The sequence below is a fragment of the Eulemur rufifrons genome, chromosome 7 (genome assembly GCF_041146395.1).
Source record: "Eulemur rufifrons isolate Redbay chromosome 7, OSU_ERuf_1, whole genome shotgun sequence".
Lineage (NCBI taxonomy): Eukaryota > Metazoa > Chordata > Mammalia > Primates > Lemuridae > Eulemur > Eulemur rufifrons.
In genome coordinates this window covers 69,846,579-69,864,739 of record NC_090989.1, presented here as the reverse complement: position 1 = coordinate 69,864,739, position 18,161 = coordinate 69,846,579, and the positions used below count along the sequence as shown (strand labels likewise).

Here is an 18,161-nt window from a genome sequence, read left to right as displayed (position 1 = left end):
ACGTGCTGTGACTGTAGATTTCAGGAACCCCGATTCTGGGAGCAGGTGGGAAAGGTCAGGGGAGCATTTTTGGCTGCATTACTCCATTTCTGGCTCACATAACCCTGAGAAGAAGGCAGGTCCCAGACGGCCATTCTCACCTGCGGGGCAAAAGGTAACATGTCTTGCAGAGAATTTCCTAGAAAGCTCTTTCCAAAAGGCAAAAGCGGGTGGTCTAAGAGTCTGCAAAGAACTCTAGCTCCACACCCTTTGGTGCCATGCTTGGAGGCACGACTCACGATCGCCACCGAAACAGATCATCACAAGCACTGGGCACTGGAGATGTGCCGGGCACGGTGCTAAGTGCTGTTCCGGGCATCATGTGTAGCCAATCCTATTCTGTCCCACCTTACAGACGAGGAGACGAGATCCAGCGAGGAGACAAGCCAGCACTTGGGCTGTCTGCCATGCTCCAGGCACTGCCCTAAGCCCGCTCCATATACTAACTCATTTAACTCTTGTAACGACCCCATGAGGTATGAAAGGTTGTTATCTCCATTTTATAAATGAGAAAACCAAGGTATAGAGAAATTGAGTAACTTGGCCAGAGTCTCACAGCTAATCAGTGATGGGGCTGCTGTGACCCCAGGCACGCTGGCACCATATGGCCTCTTTTAAGTAACTTCCCAAGGTCACGGAGCCAGTGAGTCACAGTGCTGCACTTTGCCCCCAGCTCTGTCCCATCCAGAGCCCAAACTCCTGCTCTGATAGCCCCAGTCCCCTTCCGGCTCGCTCAGACCCAGCTGACTTGGCATTGCCTGCAGACACGGAGATCAAGGGACACTCAGACTCGGCCATGTACTGACCATGCGGTAAAGCGAGGCCTGTCATCTGGAATGGTGAGGCACCCTTCAGAATCTCTGGGCTCCCACAGCACATGGACAGTGGCACTTGCAAGGGGGTAGACACTGCCAGCAGGATGCATGGCATGGGCCTCAGCAGTGGACTTGTGCAAAATGTTCTCTTTTCCATTGCTTAAGATGCTTCCAATGGTGACAGATCGAACACCATGGACAGGAGAAGATAAAAGCCCCATGAACGTGAGTGAGGAGCAGAGAGTGGCTGTGTGTGTGGAGGGCGTACAGGAAGGAACGTGTGAGCATGGGACCGGCCAGCCAGCTGCATGTGACCCCTTGAACAAGCAATGAAAAGAAAAACAAGTTCTGACCACAATCAGAGCCAACGTGTCCTGCCTGGCAGGGCCCCCTCATTCCTCCTGAAGCCCCCGCTCTGCAGACGTGGTTCCGGGCGGTGCTGCTCAAGGGGGACAGTCAGGGTGCAAAGCACAGGGTTGACTACCCCAACCCTGTCCCAGCTAGGCCCCCTCCGCAAGGCAACAGCAGGGCCAAGAAGAGGGTGAGGAGACCAAGCTCTGTGAGATGCAAAGGGCTGCAATGGTACAAGAGGCTGGGCACTCCGGCCTGGGCACCCCGGCCTGAGGCACAGGCCCCAGGATGAGAACCCCGAACTCCCGAACTCGGAGGAGTGCCTAGCCTCCAGCTGCTCACTTTCCTCTCCTGTCAAGTGGGGGAAGCAACTGTCTTGAAGCTCTTATGTGGCTGCCTGAGGTCCACGTGAGATCAGACACCAACGGGCTTGGAAAACCATATGGAATCTCACCCGTGTGAGCTGACGGCACTGGCTGGGCATGGACAGGTGACACACCTTGGCTTTGTAAGGACCACCTCTGGCCCAGTAATGCTACCCTTGGGGAGCTATCATAAGGAAAGACTCCTAATCAGGGAGAATGATCACTATGCATGTGACAAGCATCTAGCTAGCTGAGAACAGGGAAATGATAAAGTGAACGAAGGTTTATCTACTCCATGGAATCATTCGAAAAATTTTCAAAGACTGTAATTACACAGAAAATGGTGATGTGTGCCATTAACTGCAAAAATCACGATACAGCTTCACTTGTACCATTTCTTTCATTTTTCTGTTGAAATGAAGGTTCAATTTCATATCTTGATATATAAAAAAGACTCGTTGATTTGAATATATCACATAATTCCTACTTTGACTAAATTTTTAAAAAGCTACATGTTGGGAATATGCTAGAAGAAGATAAACAATTAACAGTGATGATGTTTATACAGTAGCAAAGAGAGAACTTTTTTCTATTCTAATGTCATTTTCAGATATTCTTTTATGAATAACGGTTACTTTTAAAATAGAAAAAGAAGTAAACATTTTAAAAGTAGTTTAGGCACAGAAGGGTGACACTTATGCTACAGGAGGGGGAAGAGGAGGTTAAGACACAGAAATAATCGGGATTTCTGGGGCAAACAGCAGACAGGCCCTCGAGAGACACAACTCCGAGAAGCACGGGCCTGTCTGGGTCAGACTTCCTGGGTAGGACCAGGCTCCATTCTCACTTTCCTGGAGGAAAAAACAGATGCCATGAAGCAGCAAAATGACCAAAATAACAAAGATACAGCATTACACTAGAACAAAACCATCAACCACAGCACAAAGCAACAGTCATCTCTAGTATTAAAAAAAAAAAAATCAATACAAAAAGAGGCAGCAATAAAGAATCAAGACAAACTCAAGACAGCATTAATGATGACTGGAAATAAAGTGTCCCTCCGAAAACGGCAGGAATTCCAAGCGATCTGCCCAGTAGGAACTCCGGGAGGCTGCCAAGTGCCGTGCGGCAGCCAGACTTCCTGGCAGAACACACCCCAGACGCAAGGACTGCTCGTTTTATTTTATGACTATCAAATTTTAGTAACTCCTAATAACTCTTTTCTTAGGAAGCAGATCTTGGGCACATGTAAAAATAGAGCTCTGGAAGCACATTATCATTCGCCTAAAGAACCTAAGAAACTACTGGTTATTTGGGTCTGCCCAAGGCACATCTAAAACAACTCCTTCCCCACCTCCTGACACAGCCCCTCAGAGGGCCGGGGCCATGGCTGGAGGGACGCCAATGAGCTAATCCATCTGCTGCATCCACTGCAAGGCCCTGGAAGAAGGCTTTTCTCTGCAGACATCGCCCCCCTGAGCTACACCAACCTACTGGGCAGGGCTACGTCAGAGAGGGCCAGAGCATCCTCCTGGAGCAATTCTCACTGCTGGAAAGCTGGAGGAGAGGCAGCCGCAGCCCAGCTCTTCTCATTGGTCCTGAACAATTCACTGCCTGGCTGTCCTATAGCTATGAGGCTGCAGTATCTTCTCTTCCTTGGCAAACCAGGACTTGGATTTCACCTCCCTCTGCATACCCCACGTCATGACCTGACCTAGAGTTCAGCACATGTCGGCAGGGACCTGCTAGCTGACAGAGAGAGAGGCGAGGGAGGTCAGGCACGCCTCCCCTAGATTTCCTGTGTCCTTTGGCAGTTCTTCAGCCACGGCATTTTGTTCAAGGCCAATCATGCAGGCAGGACAATAGGACCTGTCAGGCTCCAAAGGCCCATCTCATTGAGCCATTTCAAACTTGTTTAGCCATGGAATCCCTTGACCAAATAGATCCTATGCCAAAGCCTGATAATATACAGCAGATCAAGACAGACGGCCAGGAGTGGGGTGGGGATGGGAGAGAGGTGGGATGAGGGTAAAACTCCTCTATCCCAGCTCCGAGGAACTATAGAAACCCCTAGGGCTGTGGTCCCCAACTCCTGGTCGGAGGCCTGTTGGGAACCGGGCTGAACAGCAGGAGGTGACCTGCAGGAAGGTGAGTGAGCGAAGCTTCATCTGTATTTACAGCTGCTCCCATCGCTCACATCACCGCCTGAGCTCCGCCTCCTGTCAGATCAGTGGTGGCATTAGATTCTCAACGGAGCTCGAGCCCTACTGTAAACTGCACATGTGAGGGATCTAGGTTGCAAGCTCCTTATGAGAATCTAATGCCTGATGATCTGAAGTGGAGCTGAGGCGGTGATGCTAGTGCTGGGCAGGCTGCAAATACCGCTTATCATTAGCAGAGAGGTTTGACTGCACAATAAATGTAATGCACTTGAATCATCCCAAACCATCCCCCCTTGCCACCCATCCATGGAAAAATTATCTTCCATGAAACCAGTCCCTGGTGCCAAAAAGGTTGGGTCTGCTCCCCCAGGGGATTCCCATCAGCCCTGGGCTCTTCAGAATGCAAGCTGAAACAGCTCCCTGGTGCAGGGTGCAGTCCTTCATTTCACAGATGGGGAAACCGAGGCCAAGAGAGACCAAGTGGCTCAACCAAAGGCACGCGAGTGGTTAGTGGCAGAGCTGAGACCAGCACCTACATCTGTCTTCCCCCTAACATCTAAAAAAGAACCAGCCCTCCTCCAGTCTGAGCTGCCCACAGCTCCTGCACCGGGCCTGCCCAGAGGTCACATGTGGCCCCCGACGGGGCAGGTGTAACTGCTATTTGTAGAAGTAGGCCTCCATGCCAGACAGACCTGGGCTCAAACCCCAGCTCTGCCCCTTAAGTGGCTCTGTAAGCCTGGCAGTCACGCAACTCCTCAGTCAGCGCTACCTGAGACAGGATGGGTGGGAGGGCTTGGTGAGCCAACAGAGTTGCTCCTGGCTCGCTGCGAAGGATCCCAAATGCAAGCGCTTCTGCCTGTGCCCTTCAGCGAGCGCAGTTTCTCTCTCCCTCAAGCTCCTGTTCAGTGAAGCCCCCCGAGCCCTTGCCTTCAACTAAGAGAACACTCAGAGGCCTCCATGGTGCTGGAACTTGTCCATGGAGGCAAAGAGCCGGCCAGAATGGGTGGCCTGCTTTCCCCTGGGGTAGGACAACCTGGCAGTGGGAACTGTGCTTCAGCTTTCAACTCCGAGCTCCTGGTTCACCAGGCCCCTCCTCTTTCACTTCTAGTCTGCTGGGCCGGAACCGCAGGCCGCCACCAAATGGTCTGGCTGTCCCCTGGGCTATCAGGGCCTGTCTGGTCTGCAAACCGTTCGGATAACAGCCACAGTTCAGATAACTGCTACCCCCAAGGCCCCGAACACCCCTTCTGACCCCTAAGAGACTCATGTCACGGTCCACTGTGGCCAGCGCTGGGCAGTATCCACAGCTCCAGACCAATCAGGGGTCACTGGGAGGAGAAGCCAGAAGCCAGGCACACGCCACAGCTGCGCCTCTCCTTTCCCGGAGGAACAGAAGCCCAAAAAAGCCTTTTAATTATGCATCATAGTTTCACAAAAAGTCCTACTTGGTCATAATTTATACCTTTCACATCTACATTTGATATTTTAAAATTGGGTAAGTACAAGTTCAAACTAGAAAGAATAGGATCACAAATTTTGATGGAGAATCATCTAGTACAACCTGCCATTTTTCAAATGAGCAAACTAAGTCGGGTGGGGGGACAGGCAAGGGGCGGGGCCGGGGAGGACGCCACACTGAGAGGCACACACTGCACAACTCACACTGTCCTCGTAGATGGGCCCCGGGAGCTGCACAACCCAGGACCCTGCCCCTGCTTCTCTGTATAGGAAGCTCCCTCGCCCTCTCTTTCATGCTTCAGGGGAGCTCCTCTCTCTGACACAGGGCACCAGCGGTGCGGAGCCATGGAAATGGAGACAGAAGCTAAACACGCAGAAGCTATTGCTCCTGGGAGCCCAGGTTACCTTTGGGCATGATCTGATGCATGGCAATCGAGAGGAAGAAGATGGAGTCGCTGTAGTAGGTCCCTGAGCCAGCACTGAAGTGTTTCTGCATGGCCTCCACAACAGGGAAGAGCTTGTCCGTCAGCACAGCGACATCATGGAAGATGACCTGCAGCAGGGTGCAAGAAAACCACAGGACTCAGCAAATCAGCTCCTGCCCTGACATCCAACGCACACCTGGGCCCAGGGAGCAGAAGCAGACAGCGCCTCCCTAACATGGTAGAAACCACGTTAAATCGTCTGGTCCTAGAACTCAGGATCTTCAGCACGTCTGGGTGGCTCCAGGCGTCACCAGGCATCACCACCCCCTGGCGGCCACTGCATGTGTCCACAGGCCAGGCAGACACCCCAGCTCCACCTCCCTCATCCAAGAATGGGAACAGGAGAGGATCTGACCACCAGAATATGGAACCCAGAAACTGCTCAGTGCGTCAGGAAACTCACCCTCCCACTCGATCAGCCTTTCTTGAGTGTCCCAGACACGCTGGGGGTGCAAGGAAAGGAGAAGGAGAAGGAATAACCAGATACCATTTTCCGCAAAGCACTCAGAAGTCGAGAGGTACCCCCAGCTGCTGTTCAGAGCTTTGTGGTTTATGAAACACTCACACATGCATACTGACCCCAGGGACCCCGGGGGGCAGACGTCATTGTCACAGCCTCCAAAGAACAAACGAGAGAGAAGACGCTCAGAGAGGCTCAGAGGCCACGCACACCCAAAGTCACACGGCTAATAAGGGCAGTCAGAACCCGGCCCTGGGTCTCGATTCTCAGACACACGTCTTTCCACCACAATTGTGTCCTCGTTCCTTAACAGTGGCCAACAGAGGAGGGAGACACCCGCTGTTAGAGCAGACAAGAGTACTAACGGGCCTTGGGTCAGTTTTCCTTGTCGGACACTATTCCAGAAGCTCAGAAGTGTAGCCCCTGCCCCACACGCTGCTCGCATGTGTCTTGCGAGTCTTTCCTGTTGCTCCACCTGCCGACACAGCGTCCAGGTCACTCCCCTGCACACAAGAGGCCCTCAAGCCAGGAGCCTGGGCGTTCCTCCTCCTCCTCCTCCCTCCGGAGTGCCCCGTGCCCCTAAGAGCTCTGCGAGTGACCGCCCCCCCCCACCCTGGTACCTGCAGGACAGGACAAGCCTGCCAGGCTGCCACCTGGGGCCCAACCACCACCACACCTGCCCTGAAGAACCACCTGAACACGGACCAGCAGCAGAAGGTGAAGCTGTGAGAACCCCCTGACTGGCCTGTGGACGCTGCCACTGGCCCTGCCTGCGGAAGACAGGGCCGGTGTGGGCAGTGCCAAGCAGCTCTCCAGCAGGCGGGCTCTGCCCTGTCACCTACCTCTGCCCTTTCTCCCAGCCCTCCCGCCCAGCCCCACCCTGTCTGCTTTCTCCAGTTTGGGTTCTGCTTTTGGCCTGTATTTCCCTTATTTCTCATATTTCTTATTATCTTATTTCTCTTATGTTTCTCTTTAACCTATATTGATTTCTCTTAGCTCATGTAAGCCTTTGCTTTCGTCCTTAGCTCTCCTTAAACTACTAAAACACTATGAAACTTAGAAAAACTTTTATCTGGCATTGGTCCTCATCATTCCCTAAAATGTGCTTCACATAACTCTTTAAATCTTTTCTCTCTTTATAAAAGCCTTTTAAAAACTTCTTGACATTTCTCTTCTAAAGTACTGTTTTCCTTTTTCCTGGCTGCTTCTTTTTCTTTTGTTTTTTCTTTTTTGTGGCCTCTCAGCCCCAAATAGAGAATCCAGACCAGTTCATGCTACTTCCCAACACAAATCCCAAATTAAGTCTCTCACCCGCCTGCTCCCTCCAGCCCCTGCCCCTGTACTTCTCCGACAGGTTTCCCTACCCCCTGCCTCACCCTGCTCCAAAGAGCCTCTCTTATACCTCTAGAGTCATTTGCAAATATATAAATTCATCTCTCTCTCTCCTTGGCTTCACAACCTCTGGTGGCCCCTCCTTGCCCTCAGCTACAATCTAAATTTCCAAGGCTCTGGTGACCTCTCCTCCCCTGCACTCCTCCTGGGACTAGGCAGAACTGAGCCAGGCAGCCCCCTCCTGCCAGCCACACCTATATGTCCTTGTATATCTGCACTTGCTATTCTCACCGTCTGCAACTTCCTCTTCCAGCCACCATCTTCCTGGTGAACTCCCATTCAGTCTTTTTTTTGGAGACAAAATCTCACTCTGTTGCCTGGGCTAGAGTGCCATGGCATCAGCCTAGCTCACAGCAACCTCAAACTCCTGGGCTCAAGCGATCTTCCTGCCTCAGCCTCCCGAGTAGTTAGGACTACAGGCACGCACCACCATGCCTGGCTAATGTTTCTATATATTTTTAGTTGTCCAGCTAATTTCTTTCTATTTTTAGTAGAGACGGGGTCTCGCTCTTGGTCAGAGTGGTCTTGAACTCCTCAGCTCAAACGATCCTCTTGCCTCGGCCTCCCAGAGTGCTAGGATTACACGTGTGAGCCACCGCGCCTGGCCCCATTCAGTCTTCAACCCTCCCCGCCAGCCCTCCCACAATTCACAATGCCCTCCCTGCACCCCACATCACACGGGGGCTCCACTTACCCTGTCTGACTCACTCTTCAGGGCTCTGTTCCTACCTCAGCTGGATGGGGCACTCCTTGAGGCCAGAGGCTGTGACTGCTCCAGGCCCTGTATCCAGCCCCTGGCCGCATGACAGGCCACCAGTATAGCTTTGCTAAACTAAGTGAACTGCACCTTTGGCAAGTTACTAAACCTCTCTGAACCTCGATTTCTTCATGGGTATTACAGGAATGACAGCACCTACCTCCCAGTGTCTGTTAGGGTGATCTGGGACAGGCACCCAGCCAGGGCTCGCCGCGCTGCACTTATTGCTGAGTGTGAGCACCCTGCCCTCTCCCCCTCCTCATCCATTGAGTCCCCTCTCTTCACAGATCAGCCTTTACTCATGAGCCAGCCTTTCCCTCTGAGCCCCATTACTCCTACAAACCATCACTGGGAGCTGGAATTAGGCAAGAAGCTGGAAGCTGACAAGAGGGTTCTCACAGAAGCAGAAGCCACTGTATTCATTAAAAAGAGGAAAAATGGGGCTGCTGCAGCCAAGCAGGGGCGATAAAGAGGTAGCAGCAGCCAGCTCACTCCCCCGCCAGCCCCATCTCACCCAAAGCTGCACAGGAGACAAAGGCATCCCATCAGCATTAGCAGATCTATGAAGACAAACTGTACTCAGTACGTTGTTCCAAATGCTGTACTGCAAAGCCCGCTCCAGTGAATACTTCATATAATAAATCAAATCAAAGATAAATTAATATGTTTCCTGGAATACACTCTGTGCAGCAAGAAGCAAACCACAGATACTGCACAGGTGTGAATCAAAACGGCCACACCTCCCAAAGTCTAAAACAGGTTTGCAAACTGTGATCTCCCCAAGGATGGTGGCGGGGGGGGGGGGGGGGGAGTCTGACACACCCAAGAGCCCCAGCCCAGACCAGGCTCCAGTGCCTGGCAGGAGGCAGCAAGGCAAGAGTGAAGAGAGGAGACGAGAGGAGAGGGAGGCAGGGGACAGAAAAGGCCACCCTTTCCTCCTTCCCTCAAGTCCCCCACCGCAGGGGCTACGGGAAGAATTGCCATATGACCTGGGAAACCAGGGGTATAAGGTGACTCCCACATGGAAGGCAAGATCTCAAACACTGGTTTACACCAACATGAATATATGATTTTTAGGGATGTCAATAAAAAAGTCAAATCACTATTCGTAAGTTTTATTAATTTATTTACATATAAATATTCAAAATAAAAATTCAATTAATTATAAAATTCTATTGTTCCCACACCCAGCTTACAAAATAATATTTTTCAAACCGTTCATATGCATCAACAGTAATGACTTTATTAACCCTAGAGTCAAGCTGAGTTACCCAGAGCACGTCAGCCTCACCAGCTATTTCAGATGTGTTGGATACATTTCCTTGTGAATTTATGTAGGATGCTGTTATGGGAAGTGTTATCCCATCCCGCAAGAATCTGTGTTCATATCATTAAAGCAGTTGTTTTTGTTTTTTTTTATCAGCCTATAATCATATATTTACAGCCAATTACTAATCTTCCTTTCATTAGTGATCTTTAAAGGCTTATTTACAATATTCCACACTTATAATTAGGAGGCCAGACCCCCACCCACCCCCACTGGAATAATGATTAAGTCTGTGTTAAATTTCTTTGCCTCCTTTCATTTTTAATTAATTCTCTCAAGTAACTTTTAGAAGCATCCAAATTCAGTCATGGTTGAGGGGTTTCCAGGCTAAGGTGTCCTCAGATGGGACTTTGTTGTTCAAAATAAAGCAAGTAAGTGAGAGAACACTGTGTCATATAAGAGACTTTGGACAGTTTGGGGAGGAGGGGGAGAGAGAGGGAAAGCTTGCCTCATATTCTACCATTCTCCACACTTCCCACCCAGGCGGCAGAATCAACCAGCCATGGCAGAGCCTGGGGCCAGGCAGGAGCAGTCTTGAAGAGCCAGGCCACCACTCCTCTGAGTGCTCAGCGGGGACACAATGCCATGCCAAGGCCTTTGTGCAACCTGGTGGAGAAAACTCATTTATCACTGGGCCTGCCCCACTGGGAGGCAGGTCACAGCCGCGCTCCTGGAGCCAGGAAGGGAGGTGGTGAGGGCTGGCTCTGAGCACGAGAAGATGCCAGGTTTCCAGGAAGCCCGAAGCCTGCCTGAAGAACAGCGGCTCCTCCAGCCACAGACAGCAGTGCCACAGGTCAGCCAGAGGCTGAGGGTCAGCCAGGGTCCCCACCCCAAGCTCAGCCAGAGACTGTCCCATGCAGAGTTGTTGGAGGGGAGGGTGACAGTGCAAAGCTTGGGAAACCTACCCAAATCCATCAATTATGGCACACCCCACAATACTGAATCCACCTACTGCAGGAGCAACCAGTAGGTTTCAACTAGTCCCGAACGCTGGGTAGGAAAGCATGCCATCGCCAACATGGATGTCCACCAGCGGGTTGGCACGCATGCCTCCCATGCAGTTAGAGTCCCAGCTCGGGGGGCGTCCAGTTTGGGCTGGAATCCCTCCAGTGACGGGGAGTCAGTGCCTCCTGAGACTCAAGAGGCAGAATGGCATGTTATGAAAAGCACAGTCCAGGGGTCAGATGCTAAGATGCCACCTAGTTGCCTGGCAACCCCGGTCAAAATACTTAAACACCCTAGCTCGTCTGCAAAATGAGGAAGGACCACGATGCCTGTGTCACAGGGCTCTTTGAGGAATGTAGCAGGAGCTTCATAAAGGAAAGGTGACGTTGTTATTACCCAACTCTAATACAGGTAGAATTTTTTCCACACAAGAATACCTAGATTTGAGAAAAGAATACATTCTGTATTTACACAGTGCCAAGACATTATAGACACTAATCCCTGCTGCCTGGCTCTGCCCTGCTCTGGCTGCAAGGGGTTCCAGGCCCTCCCTCCTGCTGTACTCAGCCCACACCCTGATCCCACCTCTGCTGGGGGCTGCCCAGGGCCCACCCAGAAGGTTTCTTCCACACTCTTCATGCTTCACATGGAGCACCTATTTGCAAACCGTGATTCTGAAGTTACTAAAACAATCCAACCCTACAGGTAGATTAAACACAATTCTGAATGAAGAGGTCTTAATATATAACAAAAAAGTCACTAAGTGGGGACATCTGCCTCCCAGTTGGAAAGAACATCTCCCCAAGCCAGGTCTCTGCTCTCAGGCATCCTCCAGCCTGGCGGGACACCAGGGAAGGCCTGAAGAAGCAGGGCAGGTCTTTCAGGGACTGACAAGTACTTGGCACATTCCCAAAGAGGAGCTGTTCAGGCCTTCTCAGGCAAGGGAAGTTCCCATGATGCCCTTGTCCCCACTTCAGGACAAACAGGGGCAAGCATCGCAGGATGACTTGCTCTGGGGGTGGTGGGCAGGGACAGAGTGGGCCCCACCGCAGGCTGGCGTTCCCACCTCCACTTCCCCTGAGGCTGGTCAACTCCCACAGACACATTACTAATCTGTGTGATCTTAGTATCAATTCCAACAAGAATTGGAGGAAAAACAATTTTCTGGGGGGATAAGTGGTTTCCTCATTGACCTACACGGTGAATGTGAAGGCATATTTCCACGAGGGAAAGAAAGTCTGCTAACAGACTGGCGGTCTTTCAATCGCACAAACATGCCAAACGCCGCAGGGCCTTTGCACTGGCTGTAACTTCTGTTCACAGCACTCTCCCCCAGAATGTTCTGGTGCCTGGATCTCTCCAGCCATTCAGATATCAGTTCAGATGTCACCTCCTGAGAGCTTCCCTCACCCCCCACTAACACACACACACACACACACACATGTGCACACACACACACATGCACACACACACACACACACACACACACACACGAAACCAGTCCCGGCTATTCCATTACGAGATTCATTTTCTCCAGAACACTCACCACCACCAGACATGTCATATTTTTATGTGTCTTGTCACTTATTGCCTGTCCTCCCCAGCTCCCATCGAGCCTGTAAGGCACCATGAGGTGGGACCTTTACTGTCTTGTCCATTGCCCTGTATCCAGCTCCCAGCCCAGCGCTTCCGTGCAGTGAGGCTCAGCAGATACTTGCTGCAGGTGGGAATAAGCAAGCAAACGGGCAGAGATAAAAGCATCCAGAGGGGAGGGATGATGTGACAACTGTTCCAGGATACAGTGCGGTGGCCCTGCAGGACGAGCTCCCAGGAGGACCTGAGAATAGCCCGGGATCTCCCCCTGGGCACATCATGTGCTCTCCATCTCCATCCAGCCCTTACTCACAAGAGAGAAACTTCTTCCACGTGGGACTTACTCTCAGCCTTCAGGAACATGGGCCTCCTTCTCACCTCTAGCCTGCTGGGTGGCATGTCCAGTAGACCCGGGCTGCAATATCTCACTTCGTCAGGAGGAGCCATTGCCTAAATTTTGGACCCAACTGGTAAGCTGCTTCAGAATAACTATGACCTACTTTTAAATTTCATGTCTGAAATTCTATCAAAGGTGTTTCCTTAAATGAAGTTTTCCTGGACTAGGGAACAAACGACAGATGGCCAAGTAACACATGGGTAAAGCATCGGATCCACCGATCTCTCTTTTTAAATCACAAATGGGTCCTGAAAACATCATCATCATCAGTGGCTGTGTGTTGTCCCCTCCCGTAACTTTAACTCACTTTGAAAATAAGGATCTCCAAGGATAAGTGAACAATACTCTGGATTTGTTAGTTTTAAATAGAAAAGGTAAAATTAACAATTGATGTGCAATTTTTGTGAGAAAAGAGAAAGACAGATTCTCAGGTTGGGCCTCTCCCTAATGTAACTTTTATCACTTCTGCAGGATGTCCTAGATAGAATGCAATTTTGTCAGGCAGAACCACAGCAGTGAAGAGGAAAAGAGAAGACTGCCCATCTAATTTCTAAAGTCATTTCCAATACCTATTCTCATGACTCACTTTACTAATAGTTCAAAAGCTACAGTCCCCAGCGCCCCTCGGCCTCAGTGCAGGGTGTCCAGTGGTTGTAGCACACCTGTCTGCTCCCACCCACCCTCATCTCCACCCCACATTCACTGCACCTGCAGGAGTTTCCAAGGTACCCAGACCTGTAATTAATATTCTGGGACTCCTGCAAGATTGCCAACATTTTAGCAGAGATGGGCTGTATTCCAGTTGCGCAAACCCTTGATATGCCCAGGGCAGGGAGGGACGAGGAGGAAACATAACGTGACAGAGACAGGCCCACCAGATGGTGAGTGACTAAGGCCAAACAATACCAGCAGGATGACGTGTCTCCGGCAAGCCTGCGAGCTTCGCCTGCACGACCAGGAGGATGGGTCTGGATCAGAGGGTCTCCAGCCTCAGTGTGCACAGGCGCTCGTGGGGGGACTTATTAAAACGCAGAACCCCAGAGATTCTGAGTCAGAGTCTGGGGTGAAGCTCAGGAATCTTCATTTAAAACCCACCTCCAAGTGATGCTCCTGAAGGTGGCCCCCAGACACTCTGAGATGGGAGGTGACAGATGACCGCACTCAACTCAAGGCCAGTTAGACCGGCCCAGTACTGGGTGGGTTCAGCTCTTGAAAGCACACTGCAGGGAAGCCAGGGGTAAATTCTAGAGTACCCAAAGGAGAAGACCCAGGTGGCGAGAGGTCCAGAGACCACTGAATCTGGGGAGCAGCTGGAGGAGCTATGGGTGCTTGCCCTGGGTGGGGAGGGAAGAGGCAGAGAGGACACCACCGTCTCACACGCTTGCCGATTCATGCCCTTCAGCTGCTCCGTCTAGTCCAGGCATGTCTTCACCGGGATTTATTCTCCTGTCTATGATAAAGAGAGGATAAATGGCTAAGATAAACCCCCTTCCCTCTTTGAAAACCTCAGTTTTCTTTTCACTCAGGAGCTTCTAACAGAGCAATCCAGCCTCGGTCCCAGGGATGATGAGGCCATCACCATTGGAAGAGAGAGGACCTCGGGCTAAGGAGCTACACCCAGGCACCCCCTGTCCCAGCGCGGGGGCAGCTCTTGTTCCCCTCACCCGGTTCTCATCCTCCTCACCTCCAAGGGCAAGAGGGTCTTCAGCAAGCAGATACAGAGGTGAAGACCCTGTTGGCATAGCAATATAGAGGTCACGTGTGTAAGAATAAGCAAGAAAAAGGCTGATCTGCCTTGTAGGTGCAGCACTCTGTAGACCTTCAAACACCTGAGCCTCCCAGATGGATTTCCAGGATGACCACCAGGAACTGTGGTACACCAGGATGCAGCCATGTCCCTGGAGAGCGAGGAGGAGTCAGAGAAAAGACCAAGAGGAACACATGGTTAGGAATGAAGAGGAGTGTGGGGAGACGGGCAGTGAGCCCTGGACACTCCCCCAGGCTGATCAGGAATGAGCCACAGGCAACCGCAAAGGAAACGTGGGGCGGGGTGGGGGGCTGTGCCATCCTCCAGACTCTGCGTGTGCTCGTGACCAGACAACAGTGACATGAGAATGTGGCCACATACCCTTCCAGACGCTACTGACTGAGGGTCAGGATGGCTGAAGGGTTCTGTACACATAAACCTGTGCTTTCTTTAACACAGTCCATCCGACCTCCCACAGCCCCGCAGCCAGGGAGACACCAGGGCAGGGTAGCGCTCGCTCCCCAGCTTCCGGCCACTCGGCACCTGCTGCTGCTGCTGCCTTGGCCGCTGCCTCGGCCGAGTCCCACCTCTCCATGCAGAGCAGTCAGTCATTTGCAAACACAAGGAATCACCCCGAACTTTTTTCACCACTCTCTAAAGAATACTTGCAGTGAACTCTTTAAAGCAAGGAATCCTTGCATAGTGAGTGTGAGCAGTCCTTACTTCAGCTCGTTCATAAATCATGAAGTTTTGCTTCTTTAGTACTAAATTTTCTTGACAGTATAAGCCAGTGTGCTGCAAAATAATGTTTCTGCCCCATAAAAAGGATGGGGTAAGGCATGATGAGAGAGAAGGAAAGCAGAGAACGGAGACGAGGTGGGAGAGGAGAGGGAAACCCGCAGTACGAGGACTCGATTGTGAAATCCTGGGTCAGCCGTCACAGGCCACCTGGGGGCACAGAGGGAGCCCTGAGCGGCATGCAGGCCAATCATTTTAATATTCTAGGTTTGCTTTTTTGTGCAAAATACTAGAAAAATTAGTAAAGGAAACTCTTTAGAACTTTGATTTCACGGATATTACCTAAGGAGAAAAGAAGGAAAAAAGGTGAGTCAATTGAAAATATATGTTAAGCAGGTAACACTGTAGGGGGTTCTAGGACACTGGCAAAAACTGGAAGAAAACATTCAAATGACCTGATGTTAGAGACACTGCGTGTGTCTGTTGCCTCCTTTTGTGGGTGAGACGATGTGTTTAAAAGCCTCCCACAGCGGTGGCAGCTGGAGGAGCTCAACACACTGAGTTCCCTGCCTGCCACCACCTTGCCCAGATCTCCCGGGCTGACGTCAGAACCGGCCTGCTAATTCACTTAATGCCTCATCTAAGCCGCTCACTAAGTCCCTTCCCTAACCTCAAGAGGTTACACCAACAGGCGATGTTCAAGATCCAGAACTTCTCTAAGCGGCACCACGCTGCACGTGACAGGCACACAGCTCACATCAAGCACGCAGTTCACGACAGGCACACGACAAGCACACGGCTCTTAACGGGCACACAGTTCATATCAGGCCTACAACTCACACCAGGCACATGACAGGCCCACGGCTCACGACAGGCACACAGCACACTGGCACCTGCTCTTCATGGGGCCACAAAGAAATGACACAAAACCTGTGTCAGGCAAAAACACTACAAACATGAGCTCATCCAGTCCTCGCTGTGACCGTGCCCTTTATAAAGAAGGCAGCTGTGGTCAGAGAGGTGAAGTCACCTGTCCAAGGTGACTTGGTGGGTGGCCACGGCCCAGATTTGAGCCCAGGTCTTGCTGATCCCAGAACCTCTCATCACTAGGGATTGCCCTCACTTCCCTTTTCTCATTTACTCCCCCACCGAGGGGCAGAGCTCCCGCCGAGGGTGCCCACTACAAACGCAAGCTCTGCAGAGGGGTGAACATGTGTACAGCCCTCTTGATGCCAAATACCTCAAGCTTGTGTGTGAGTAAACTCCAGTGTGGGAAAACTCAACATCCTGACCTAACAACAGCCCTTTCCCTGACAGACCGAGAGTCCCTCCACCGCTCACCACTGTCCTCTCCCCCAGGGCCAGGAGGGTGGCGTCCTGAGGTCTTGCCTTCATGCTATTCAAGCGGTGGCCAGAGCCACCCTCCTCCTCTCACCAGAGTCAAAGCCAGGACCTTCACTCTGCGGCAGGGCTGCGGGCTGGGAGCTGCCCTCCTCCCGTGACCTCTGACACCAGTGCCCACTGGGCTCTCCCAGCCCCCAGCCCGCCCCTGCCACCTGACACTCTCCCGGCGCTGCCTGGCCAGCTCTTTCCCTCCGTAGGGTCTTCGCTCGGTGCTGCTTTCTCAGTGACGCTTCTCTGCCCCCCAATTACAGATCGCACCCGCCTGTACTCCCGATCCCCTTATCCTGCTAAGGTACTGTGTGATTTACTCACCTGCGAACATGCTATTAACATATAATTTTTTCCTCTGCTTTTCCTGGAACAAAGAAGCAAAATGAAACTTAACCCCTTCCCAGCCCCCACTACACCGTCTCCCAGGCAGCAAAGTAGACAACTTTCATTAGTTCATTTAATCCACTTCCTGCCAGGATGTAAGCCCTCCGAGGGCAAGGACTCTTCACCTGTTCTGTCTCTTGTGTTCGTTGACCTACCCAAGATCCCGGAACAGTGCCTGGCACGCAGGAGGCACCCAGTAAACAGCAGCTGAGTGCAGGCTGCAGATACCACTACTGGATGGGCTCACATGGACCTTAAAAATGCTCATCTCAAAGAAAGCAGTGCTCCTTTGCCTCTGGCTTTTGTGCAGGGCCAGCGAGGTTTCCCTCTGTCAGCAAAAATCTGCATTGCCCAGAGCCCCTGGGATCTGAGGACATTCCCCCAAGCTCTATGAAAGCACAGACAACTTAACTGAGCAGGGGTTTGTGCTGCAGTGCTGCAGGCAGGAGACAGCAGGTCAGTGGGAGCATCAGGCCACAGCTGCCCCAGCCCGACCTGCTGGCTCCCCAAGGCTCAGGCGTGAAGACCACTTGCTAAATGCAAAATCAAAGTGGGTGAACAACATGCATAGAGCTAGGAGGCCACAAAAATCACTGTTTCTGACAGGGAAAGTGGGGTCCAGCACGGTGGGACGGGGCAAGCCCCTGGGGGAGCCAGCCCCAGAGCCAGGCCTGGACCTTCTCATGCAGCCCCACGCCCGCCTGTGAGGGCAGCAGGGCCGGGGCAGACCCAGGTGGAGCTGCACTGAAGACTGAGTGCACACTTGAGCAAAAGGCTACTCCACCTCCCGCTGCAGGAACCCTCCTCCCTGCCCTCCTCCACAGAGATTCTGACGACTCTGGGAAGACCAGCCCAAGTCTCTGCACAACCAGGAAGTTTGGAGTGGTGCTAGGGAGCCTCTCAAGCTTGCCCTCAAAGTCTCCCCACCTATCCTATTCCCAAAGTTGCCCCCAATTCCTACCTCCTGTCTCAAAGGCAGCAGGATCCACACCAAGAAAAGGGGGTCTGCACCAGTGCTCGGGAGAAAGGTCGTGGGAAGAGGGACGGTGGCGCTGGAGAAAGCTCGGCAGTGTCTTGCAAAGCTGAAGATGCACACACTCCAGGGCCAGCCGGCCCCTTCCAGGTGTGCATGCAGGGCTGTGCCTGGGTGTTCACGAAGTTGGGGTGACAACAAAGTGGGAACCACCTAGCCATCTCTCAAAGGGAAAATGGGTAAACTGAGGCCCATCCAGCAGTTAAAATGACCCAAGAAGACCCACATGCACCAACAGGGATAAATCTCAAAATCATAACATGCAATGAAAAAAGAAATATGAAAAGGATATACATAGGAGAGCATTTCTATAACTGC

At 51.9% G+C, this 18,161-nt stretch overlaps 1 protein-coding gene across 1 annotated transcript in view; it reads right to left on the bottom strand.

Annotated features, from left to right (window-relative positions):
- Positions 1–18,161, bottom strand: part of XXYLT1 (xyloside xylosyltransferase 1) — a 163,781-nt gene that overhangs the window by 128,381 nt on the left and 17,239 nt on the right. Inside the window, exon 2 of the mRNA XM_069472760.1 lies at positions 5,596–5,743. Coding sequence (XP_069328861.1) covers positions 5,596–5,743 — 148 coding nt within the window. The remainder of the gene's footprint in view (positions 1–5,595; positions 5,744–18,161) is intronic.